The sequence below is a fragment of the Mesoplodon bidens genome (genome assembly GCF_964165515.1).
Source record: "Mesoplodon bidens genome assembly, chromosome: 3".
Lineage (NCBI taxonomy): Eukaryota > Metazoa > Chordata > Mammalia > Artiodactyla > Ziphiidae > Mesoplodon > Mesoplodon bidens.
This window is the reverse complement of record NC_138178.1, coordinates 94,905,443-94,916,898: the sequence shown is the minus strand read 5'-3', so window position 1 is coordinate 94,916,898 and position 11,456 is coordinate 94,905,443. Positions and strand designations below refer to the sequence as shown.

At 58.8% G+C, this 11,456-nt stretch overlaps 1 protein-coding gene across 1 annotated transcript; it reads right to left on the bottom strand.

Annotated features, from left to right (window-relative positions):
- Positions 1–4,796: 4,796 nt before the first annotated feature.
- ANKRD63 (ankyrin repeat domain 63) lies at positions 4,797–5,990 on the bottom strand (the record flags this gene model as incomplete). The annotated part of the gene is made up of 1 exon (XM_081228418.1): positions 4,797–5,990. The coding sequence occupies one exon, from the start codon at positions 5,988–5,990 to the stop codon at positions 4,842–4,844; it is 1,149 nt and encodes a 382-aa protein (XP_081084544.1). The 3' UTR covers positions 4,797–4,841.
- Between the last annotated feature and the right edge of the window lie 5,466 nt (positions 5,991–11,456).

Sequence of the window (11,456 nt, the reverse complement as noted above, 5' to 3'; positions counted from 1 at the left end):
ACAGCCCGCGCCCAACTGTGAACAGCCTGCTCAGAGGCTGTGAGGGGGAGGGGAACTTTCTGGGTGAAAGAGGAAGAAGGCAGCTGGTGGTAAAGTGGTCTCACTTTATAGGATGCGTGTGCGCGCACACGTGTGTGTGTGTGTGTGTGTGGTGTGGAGGAAGGTCACTCACGACTGTCTTCAGTTAGGCTTCTCCATCTTCTCTTCCACTAAACTCTGCTCTGAAGGTGACCTGCTTCCTTGGCCCGATTTCCCACCTCTTAAGTCCCGGGGTTCTACCTGACCAGTGAAGAGGTCTGTATTGAGTCGAACACATCTGGGGGCCTGGCCGGTTTCCGAGTTTCTCCTGTACTGTGGAATCTGAGAGCCAGGGACCAGAATGGTGAGGGAACACCTCACCATTGTTTTACCTGTGAGCTTCATCTCAACAACCAGGTCATCGGGGACCCGCTCTTCTTTTGTGTGCTTGGGGGACCTGTTCTTTTCAAAATCCTGGTCTGGGGGAGGTGAACCAGCTCCCGATTCTATCATGTCACTGGAATGGGTACCCCATTTGTGCGAACCACCTGCCCCTAGCTGCCTCCTCAGACACCTGTCTCCTTGTCCCCCTCCCCTCTCCACCTTCAGGGCTGTTGTGAGACAGGGAATCCCAGGGAAGAACTCCAGGTGTCTGGACCCTATCTAGATAATATTTTTAGATTCCTCTATCCCTAGTGGCCTGCTTTGGGGCAAAAAAAAAAAAAGACTTTTTTTAAGGGTCAGAGTTTTAAAAACAAAAGCATTGTCCCTTTTGTGAATTGTTTGCACTTGTGCCTGTTTTAAATTAAACGGAGTGTTCAAAACCTCTGGCCTTCCTGTTGTCCCTGGGAGTGGAGCCAGGCTGTTTTCAAACTGGACACGCTGTAGTGGGTGTCCAGGGTGGCCCTCCCTCTTCCCTGCTGTGAGACCCCCGACGGTCATTGTGATCCGCAGAAAATCCTACTCCCTGGTGGCATGTGGGCCTGAAATGAGGGCAGAGATGAAGGGAAACAGGAAGTGAAAGGCCTTCGGGACTGAAAGAGCTGAGAAATAGACAGGGCTCCTTCCCAGGGCAGAAGAACCCAACCCAGAAAGCCAGGGCCAGGGGCTGTGCTTGCTGGCACCACAGGGGCTCTGGGGCAGCCACCAGGGCTGATGACCACTTTCTGCAGCAGCATCTCCCTCCCCCCGTTTGCTCCCCCCTCACCTCCCCGGAAAGTCAGAGGCTGCTCTCCTCACACTGTCCATAGGAAGTGGCCTGGAACTGCTTCCAGTGAGAAAGCAGTCTCTGCTTCGGTTCTCAGAACAGAGGGCGACCGTGAGGAGCTGTGAAAGAGCGCAACTGGAAACCAAGAGACCTGGGTCTTTAAACTTCCAGCTCTGACACTGATTCCAGCACTTACTTCCTGAGGTCTCATTCTACCCCCTCTCTGTCAGGGTCACCGAAACCTTCTACCCAGGAGTCCTGCAGACCTCCTCCCCACAGCTCCCCACCTAGACAGCTGCCCTGGTGTAAGGGCCCCTGTCCCACCAGTTCAGCCTGAAGCAGCACCTGAGTCTTACCTCCAGGAAGCAGCCACAGTGGGCTGGGCAGGGATGGAGGCTGAGGGAAGGCGGAACCTTCCACCTCCCAACCGAAGCCCACGGTCAGGAGTGGTTGGCAAGGCAAAAAGAGGCCAGTTCTTGCAACTGAATAACACTGGATTTATTAACTATTCTTTTGAGCTCTAAGAGTCCTTCCACTGCACAGTGTCATTCCAAAAGCATGTGCGTATGTCATTTAGCCTCACACAGAGACCGGTTCTGAGCTTGACCCGAGAGTACCAGCTCCAGTGGCACAGGTGACTTCACAATGATGAAAGCAACAAGAATTGGAAAAACAAAATGTTTAGAAAAGTCTCTTCTAAACCAGATTGAGCTCGAGGGGACCCCAGCCTCAATGCCTTGGGGCTGACAATAAGAGGAAGTTCAGGATAGTGAAATGTGGTGAAACATCTTAAGTTCTGCACAGAGCTGGGCCTGGTAAGAAATCTGCAAGAACAGCAAGGCAGTCAAACACACAATTCAGTTCAGACAGGAAAGATCTGCTGTGGTTTTTTAGAAACATCACTTTCAACCACCAAACCCTTGGCAGTTCCAGAGAGGAGCCCTCATGGTTGTTTATCCAATAAAGAGGGCCCAAGGTGACGTTCGACCAGAAAGCCCCATGTCAGCAACACTTGAAACATGACAGCACCTTCAACACAACGTGCAACCCAGACCCATGTCTTCAATGTGGTATTTTGAAGAAGCCAAAATACTTGTATTCTTACACCATTAAAATTAAACCATAAAAATTAAACACAGTTGGAAAAGGATAAGTGAGCAAGCAAGGATCAGAAAAAAGGAGTTTGCACTTGGGGCGTCAAATTACCACCCATCCCACCCCAGATCCTCTCCTTCTGGCTTTTCGGGCGTTTTTCAGAACTTTTCAGTTCAGCCGCCACCCAGACAGTGGGACTGAGGAGAGGCAGATATTTGGGGAGAGAAAAATGGGGGAAGGGCAAAACACCCCAGAAACGAAAGCAAATCGCATCAGAAAAAAAACATAATGCATATGTTTTGCATAATGCATAATCAGCAGGTCTCAAGGTTCAGAAATCATAAGGGATGGGTTGGAAGCTCCAGTTTCTCAGAAGACAGCAGGAGCTCTCTATATGGAGCCTTAACCTGGAAGATCTTGGTGTCCTAAGTAAAGGGTCTGGCCTCCTGCTACTCTAAATGCGAGTTTTTTGTTCATTTTCCCTCACTTCACTGCTGTGAAATGACTTCAAGTATCCGGATTTAATACACTACAAGAGGAAGAGGATTCCATGGGTAAGTGCACAGGGAGGGAGAAGTACACGGCGGTGGCTCCAAATAAAACCACAAGGCTGAACTCCGAGCCTGGGCGCAGCGAGAGCGTAACTTTGCCACCAGGGGGCACCAGAGATCACGTCCAGTGTCTGGGCCCTCGCGGCCTCGCGGACCCTGGAGCGGTGGAAGCACTGGGGAGGTGTCTGACACTTACACGAGGCCGGCCCCTGATCACCCATCCCTCACCCCAGGCCCAATTTCTCATCACAGGTCATTCTCGCTCTGGGCAGTTCCCTTAGAGTTATTGGTGAGAAACCTTCCGTTCTGCAAAGATGACTAGATCGACGTCTTGAAAAGACCCCACGGCCGGCAGCTGAGAGGCTGCACGCTCAACCTTCGGGGTTCACAAAAAACTCCCCACGTGCCGACACCCCACGGGCTGGGCACACAGGTTCGTGTGCTGGCGCTTCAGCAGGATCCCAGGGCACTCGATTCGCCAGACCCTCCAGACCCCTCTCGCTAGGCCGGCACAAAGATGAGAGCGGGGCCGGGGAGGGATGGGGACGAAGGGCCAGGCTAGGAAAAGGCCTTTAACCACCTCTCCGCAGTTGCCTCTGCCTCACTAATCTGCCCAGTACTGAAGCTGAGCCGGGCCTGCGTCCCACGCTTTGGGGCAGACGCAGGGGTCCTTGGTCTCGAGCTCTAGCATCCATCATCCACCCTGCCCTCCATTAACGGCCCAGAGAGAAGCAGGAACCGTTTAACAGCCCTCTTCCAGCTCTCAAAGGAGTTTGATATAATTTAAACCCGGACCTGCGGCTCGTGTGGGCTTCAGACTCCCGCGCGCCCGCCGCCTTTAACGTGGCAAACACTTCAGTCAATTATCCCCCTCGCGGAGCTTCTATTTAAAGAGACATTGTCAGGTTCTTAAGCCTCGGATCAGACCCGCTGCTTTCTGCTTCACATACAAAGACTCAAAACACGAGTTCTTTGAGGACTGGAAGAAATACAATTAATCAAAGCCTTCGCAACCGTTCCCCCCTGCGGGAGCACCCACGTGCAAGACCGGGAGCTGCGAGGCGGTGGGGGCAGGGGAAGTGATAAGTCCTTTCCATTTCAGGCCTCTGAGAGTGAGAGGAAATAGGCTCAAGAGCCCAGAGCTGGGCTGGGCAAGGGGGGCGAGGGGGGCGCGTGAGCGGGGTGGGGGGAATGACCCCACATTGCCGATGAAGTTGAATCTTGGGTCTGCCTCTGGCTGAGGCAGAAGGAGCTGGAATTACCCAGAAGCTGGTTCAAGGGACAACTAGCATTCCTCCCACCCCCAAACTATGCTTTCAATGTCTTGAGGCAGGAGTTTCTCCCCCCAAAAATTTAACCTCCAGACTCCTTCCCTCCCGTTCAGAAAGGCTCCGAGGCCCATCTCCAGGCTCCCCTTCTCCTTCACTCCAACACAAGGGGAAGGGATACTTAGGTCATGTGGGGCATTACTGTCAGCGTCACTGGGGTAGAGGGGCAGGGGTTGGGGGTTGGGGGAGTGGGGGGGGGGTAGGGAGACTAGGCCTTTGTTCTACAGGACAACTCTTCCGCCTGCCTGGCTGACTAGGGTGTGGGAAAGCCCGGCAAGGGGAAGGAAACCCGGCAGGAGCCTGAAAGACGCAGGAGTGCGCCTTAGCGCTCAGGGAAGGGGGTCCAGCTGGAAAGCTGTAGCCTATGGATCCAGTCTTCTACTCCTCGCTTCCATGACAGAAATGGCGGGCCTTTAGAAAAGGTGAGAGACTCGGGCAGGGAATACCAACAAGCACAAAAAAGAAATAAGATAGGGGTCCGTTTCGGAGAGAGGGCTGAGGGAGGTCTCACCTTGGCAGTAGGGACAGGTGCTAGGATCTGGGGGTGGGAAACTGCCAGGAAAGTGAGGGACCTGGGAAAAAGAAACCCCAGTGGAGCAGACAGGGGAAGGTGGGGGGAGCAGGGCTCGGCCTCGAGGCTGTTTACCGCTGAGCGTGCAGCACCACGGCCTCCGTGCCCGCCTGCCAAGGCTGAGGCCCAGGCACCGAATGGGGCAGAGCGTTGGGCTCTAATTCTGGGCCGCTCTCGGGCCCAGGTGCTTCCCCGACCAGGCTGGGGATGTCTGGAGCTGTAGAGCGTCGGCGCAAACCCAAGCGGCCAGAGCCGGGGCCGCCCTCGGGGTGGGGGCTCAGGCCGACGGGGGCTTGCACTAAGGTTGGGGGCGCTCCCTCCAGCACCTCCTGCGAACGCCACCGCCCAACGCCTGAAGACTGGGGCGAGTGTGATTGTGCCATCAGGGCTCCCGCCCGCAGTCGAGCCGCCTCCTCCTCGGTCACGGCACCCAACGCCAGGCTCATGCTCCGGCCCAGCTCCGGCCGCTCGCTGCCCTGCGCCCGGTGCCGACCGAAGCCCTTAACCCCTGAGCCAGCCTCGCCGCCGTGACCATGGCCGCCGGCCGCTCGAGCAAAGCGCGCCAGGAGAGGCCGCGGTAGGCGGCGGGGGCTGGGTCTTCTGCGCTCCGGGCTGGGCGCGGGAGCCGGACGGCCAGGGGGGCTGTCGGAGTTGGAGCCCCGGGCCGCGGCGGCGGCGGCTGCGCGGCCCCAGGGCCCGGTGAGGGCCTGCACACAGGTCCCGTGGCCGCGGGCGGCGGCCAGTTGCAGCGCCGTGAGGCCCGCCCGGTTGGTGCGGTCGAGGCGCAGGCCGAGGCGGCGGAAAGAGCGCACCAGGAACTCGAGCACCGCCCCGTGGCCGCACGCTGCCGCCCACATCACCGGGCTATTGCCCGCCGAGTCGGCCGCCTCGGGGTCGCCGCTGAACTGCACCAGCAGTTGCACGGCGTCCAGGTGGCCGCGCTCGCACGCCAGGCTGAGCGCCGTGCGGCCGCGCTCGTCCCGCAGGTTCACTGCTGCACCCTGCTCCAGCAGTAGTCGCACAAAGCGCGCGCGCAGCGCGGGGTCTGGCAAGCCCACGGCCACCATGAGCGGCGTGCGGCCCTGCTCCGCGCGGCAGTCGATGATGCTGCGGTCCAGCGCATCCAGCACAAAGCGGGCCAGGTGCACTTTGCCCGCCTGCATGGCCTCCAGAAAGGTACGCGTACCCGCTCGGGGGCACAGGTCCTTGGGCTTGAGCATGGCCTCGGCCGCCGCGCCCAGGCGGCCCGGCAGCTCCGCACGGGGGCGCCCCTGTTCCTGAGCCCCGCCGGGCTCCGGCCCCCGCAGGCGCTCGGGTATGGCTCCCTCCGCGCGTGGGCGGCTGCGGCCGAGGGTCCTGAGGTTCCCACTCTGTCCTCCAGCTGCCCCGCCGCTCCTGGGCCGCACGCCCGGCGTCTCGCTGCTCCTTTCCTGGGCTTCCCGCCTGATGGTGTAGGTTGCTCGCTACTCCGGGCTCCGCGCCTGGCCCGCCACAAGACGACGGGAGCCGAAGCTCGGGCCCCTCCTGACTCTCCCGCTGCCTTCCCAGTGTCCGGTGCCCCTCAGTCCGTCGTGGCTGGGAGCCGCGCCACTCACCCACACCCGGGGCAGCACCGCTCCCCTGCTGAGACGGTGGCGCCCGCCGTGCGCGCCTGCCTCTAGCCCTGGCGGGGCGCGCCGCTCCTCAATCTGCCGGCGCCGCTCCTCCGCCTCCTCCCCTCTCGCGGGGGCCGGGCCACGCCAGGGCGCTTGCTCCTTACTTGGGGGGCTTGGCGGCGCGGGAGTCGCCGCCCGTATAGATACCTGGTTTTATAGTCTCGGGGGTCTGCATGGCTATGGCTACTCAGGAAGCGGGCTGAGCCGTCAGGGCCGAAACTGACGGGGCGGCAGAGACCGCCCCTGACCTTCACCCACCTCTCGGTGGGCCACGACGTCGGGGAGCAGCTTCTCCTCCGCGCTTCCCTAGGGCTGCGGCAGCGGGGGCGGGGCGGGGGCTGCTCGCAGGGGGCCACATGCACCCGACCGGGCCAATCCCAGTCACAGTCTTCTCTCCCCACCCTCCGCCCCCACCGGAGTCGGTGCCCGGGGCTCCTTAGAAACTGGCGGGACCCTGAGCCCGTCGGAGAAGACGAGGGCTGCCCCCATCGGTGCAGCTGGAAGGAAATGGGACCCCATGAGGGCAGAAGTGGACCATAAGCGAGCTGGGGGTGGTGGCGAAAGGCAGGCGGGGAGTAAATCACTCCCCAAATCGGGGGAGGGGAGTACCTACGCTGCGCGGGGTTGGGGGCCCTCAGTCTGGCTGGGAACCGCCACTGGAAGTGTAGCGAATCACGCACGCACACACAATTGTTCCTCCCGCACACGCTGATTCGGCGCGGGGGTGGCGGTGGGGGAGTGCGCTCTCGTATCTCGGACGTCTCCAATCGAGACAACGCGCCCGCCTGCCAGCTCCCGGGGGGCTGAGAAGCTGGCGGTGCGGAGACGCGGCGACCGGAGCGGGCGCCTTAAGATTCGGGAGTACTGAAGCCGCGTTAGCAACTCCTCGGCGCCGCCTCCCCGCTGTTTCAGGACCCATCGCCACCCCGGAAAGAGCGAGGGACATGCAAACCTCCCCCAGGGTCCCCGTCTCCCTCTTGAGCACAAAACCACCCCCAGACCACAGGGCTCTGACCTTGACCACTAGCTGAACCCTTCCTAGATAAGAAGAGAGCACGAGTCAACAGAGTGTGAGAAAACTACCGCATCCCCTCTCCCTCCGGCCCGCTGCTCCGCCCTGGGTGGGGAGGGGGGAGCAGGCCTCGGAGGAGGGGAGTCAGAGCACCTAAGAGCTGCAGAGGGTGGGAAGGTGTGTAGGGTTGGAATGGATATTTGTGACAAAAGAAGTGAGTCAGGTATCGACTACAGAATTTACTGAGACTTTTTGTGAGCTAGGTATTGTGTGTTCCCAGCCGTGGGAAATACAGAGGCGGAAATTCGGTTCTGGATGGAAGAAACCTCCCCTCTCAAGCGGGAAAACAAGATCGGGACATAAAAAGTCGAGTTTATCGCCTGGGGGCTGAATACGTATGTTAAATACAAAACGGAGACAGTCCCTGGAGGAGAAAACGGAGTTGTGGGGAAAGGCGGACTCTAGGGTCTTCTGAGAATAGGGCTTCTGAGATGGTCTTCAAGGATGTGTAGGATCTGGCTGCTAAGAAGCAAGGGCACGTAAGCAGGAAAAACACCTTTAGTGCTGAGAGCTGCTTTAAAGGGTCCCTTTATATGAAAGACAGGAAATTAAGGGAAGAATAAAGGTGTCCTCAGCCTGGGCAAAGCAGTGACCAGAAGCTTTGCAGCAGGCTCTGCCTGGGGAAAGGTATGGGCAAGGAGAGGATTTGCCTCTGGGAAAAGCCCGTGGGCCCAGATGGGGGAGTGGCAAAGTGGGCACATAGCTCTGCACCCTGAGCTTCTCACCTCTCTCCAGCTCCCAGGCTTCAGGGATGCCCACATGGCATCGGGGCCAGCCATGAAGCAGGGACTCCCACTTCCCTCTCTCCTGGGCGGAGCATGTGATGTATGCCTGTGCCACACCGTGAAGCCCCCCCTTCTGACTTTTTTTTACCCCCCCTACTCTGAGATCTGCCACTTTTCTCTCATGGTGTCACAGAAAGGGCACAGTATTTGACAGCAGAGTTAAGTCCCAGCTTGAAGGCATTTACTAGCAGTGTGGCTCCAGGCCTGCATACTCTCATCTGCAAAAGGAAGCCAAGAACACCAACCCTGCCTGCTGCAAGCAACAGCAAGCTAGAGAGTGTCAGGGAAAGAGCTGCACAGTTATTCAGAGTGCAGAAAGCCCAATCCCACACCCAGACCTGCGAGCCCCACCAGGGGTATCACCTGGAGTAGGAATAGACTCGCCAAGCCTAGTAAGGACGCAGGAATGCTCTCCCTGTTTACTCAGGTAGCAGAAGAAAGGTTTTCTTCTCTTCATGACTCAATTTCCCTTTTCTGCAGCATGAAGGAAATTGCTTTATTCTCTTCTTTCTCTGTTTCCAGGGTTAGGGGAGGGGGTATCCCAGGAAGCTGTGTGGCAGGCCAGCCCAACAAGCCAGGCAGTGACACCCCCAGGTGGAGGAGAGAAGCAGCAGGAACACGAAGGGGCACCGGTCCCAAAGAGCCCTGCCCCCCCTCCCCGAGCCAGCTCAGCCTCATTTTTGTGCTTTTTCTCTGTGGTGGATGGAGAGAGTTCCAGGGAAGGAGAGGAGCTGAATCAGGGCCTCACCCTGGCCCGTCAGAGTGTGCTGTGCTGGGTACTCTCTGGAAGGAGCGGCCCTTCCATTGCCCCAGCTGGTACTACCAACCCAGCCAGGCCTGAGGTGGGATGGGGGGAGGGGGGGCAGGGCCACGTCTCATGCCCTAAAGCCTTTGCTCTGACTTCCCAGTGGGCTCAGCATGTTCTGAGCAGAAAAGAAATAGCAACGATGAAAAAAAGCTGAGACTCTGCTGCGGAGCACCGAGGCACCAACAGCCGGAATTAGAAGCTGTCGCTTAGGGAGCTGAAGGCTGACAGGCGATGGAGCTGAGGCAGGCAGGGGGCAGGCCAGCACGCCACACTCCCCTCCCCTCCCACCTGCTGAGCCTCCCCCTTGCAGGCCCCAGGCTGGCAAAAGGGCTTCCTCCCAGAGGCGGCTCAGGTCTGCAGTCTGTCACTCTGTCTGCAGCTGCCCCCCTTCCCAGGCCCCCTTCTTTCTTCCTCAAGTGTCACCAGCCCCCTCACCCTGTCACGTTGCACCAGCTCAGCAGGGTTGGGCCTGGTGGCACGTGGCTGGGAGATCCAGAGAGCTGGGGAGGGGGGTGAGTCAGCAGGGGACTCTGGCGTCTGAGTCAGCAGTGGGATTGGGAAGGGGGTAGGGACCCTTCTCTTTATGCAAAAGGTGAAACTGAGGCATGCCAAGTGGATAGGGAAGCTGGCCCCAGCCCCACAGATCTGTGGCAGGAGTGGAAGCCACGTGCTCTTCCCTTGCTCTAGAGCCCTGAGGGAGGGCATCAGTTCTTCCTCTGCACATCCCCTGAGGCCAGAGATTAATTCACGTCCAGGGCCCAAGGACTATGGCATTTTCCCAGGGGCACCCTGCCCCTGGGAGAGGACAGAAAGCAGGGAGGTGGGTATTTGCCCTGTCCTCCTGGGAAGCCCCCAGCCTGCTGTGCAGAGGCCTCTCCAGGAGGGAGGATTGCATCCCCTTCCCCATTCCTGGGCTTCTCAGCCCCAGACTGGAGGCCTAGAGGCTCTGCCCAGCCTGACTGAGGGGCAAAGAGAAGGCAGTCTTCTTCCCCTGAGCGGTCATTGGTCAAAGCTGGGGACTGCCCAGTGGGCCCTATTTGGCACTGGCTCTGGCTTATGCCCCATGCCCAGGTCAGTGAGTTCCTCCAGACCTGGATCCTCATCCCTGTGAGGTTCTACCCCTGGGTTGGGGAGGAGATGGGGTAGCTGAGTGCTCAGCTGGACTGCTGAAGACAGGGCACTGCCCTGGGGTGTAGGTGTCCCGCCCTCCGCTGTCTCCAGTGTGTATGCAGGCTGACCAATGACAGGCCTTACTCCTGTGAATGCGCAGGCCCCCTAGCCTCACCCTGCAGCCAGGGACTGCTAGCATCCCAGAGATCAAGCCCCCAGAGCGATGGGGGGAGGGGCTAATGGCATTTGCTGTAACTCTGATAAGAAAACAGCCTCTTCCCAGAATCAACGCCCACCCTGCCTCTCCAAAGCCAGTGTCTGTTTTCACTTGGGATTTGGGACTATGTCAATAGGTGCAGTGAATGGCTGCCCAGAAGCCTCTCTACAGCCTGTGTTTGGGTCAACCGTAACTGCCACAGGAGCCTGAGAATACCACCGCTCTAAGTCTGCCTAAAGGGGCCCAGGTGGCCTGACAGCTTGCGACTCCCCAAGAGGGTGGGGGGCACCTCTGCAGGAGGTTCTTCTGCTCCAGCCCTGAGGGTGGAGACAAGGAAGGGCCACATCTGGAGGAGTGGAGCAGAAGGGTGACATCACTTTCCAGTGGTTGTGGCATCAGGGCCGGCAGATGGGGAAGTGAATCCTCTTCAAGCCGAGAGGCAGGGCCATTCCACTGGGCTCTAGAAGGGACCTCGTGCCCGGGTCAATTCTCATGGACTTTTTCCCCAGCCCACTTCATTTGGGGGGCACGCTACTCCGCTGCCCCCCCCCATTTCTTTTATTTATTTTTGGCTGGGTTGGGTCTTCGTTGCTGTGCACGGGCTTTCTCTAGTTGCGGTGCGTGGGCTTCTCATTGCAGTGGCTTCTCTTGTTGCAGAGCACAGGCTGTAGGTGCTCGGGCTTCAGTAGTTGTGACTCACGGGCTCTAGAGCGCAGGCTCAGTAGTTGTGGCGCACAGGTTTAGCTGCTCCGTGGCATGTGGGATCTTCCTGGACCAAGGCTCGTACCCATGTCCCCTGCACTGGCAGGTGGATTCTTAACCACTGCGCCACCAGGGAAGCCCTGCCCACCCCCCTCTTTCTTAGCGGTAGAACAGAGGCCAGGCTTAGGCAGGAAATCTTGAGACAGGGTTCTTTAGTAGGAGTAAGAAAGAGAAAAATAAATAAACCTCATAAAGTCAGGAGAGAAAATGGTGCTGACCTTGTCAGACAGCCTGAGCGGAGGCACCTGCTGGGAAGTACCCCCCAGGCCTAGGAAAA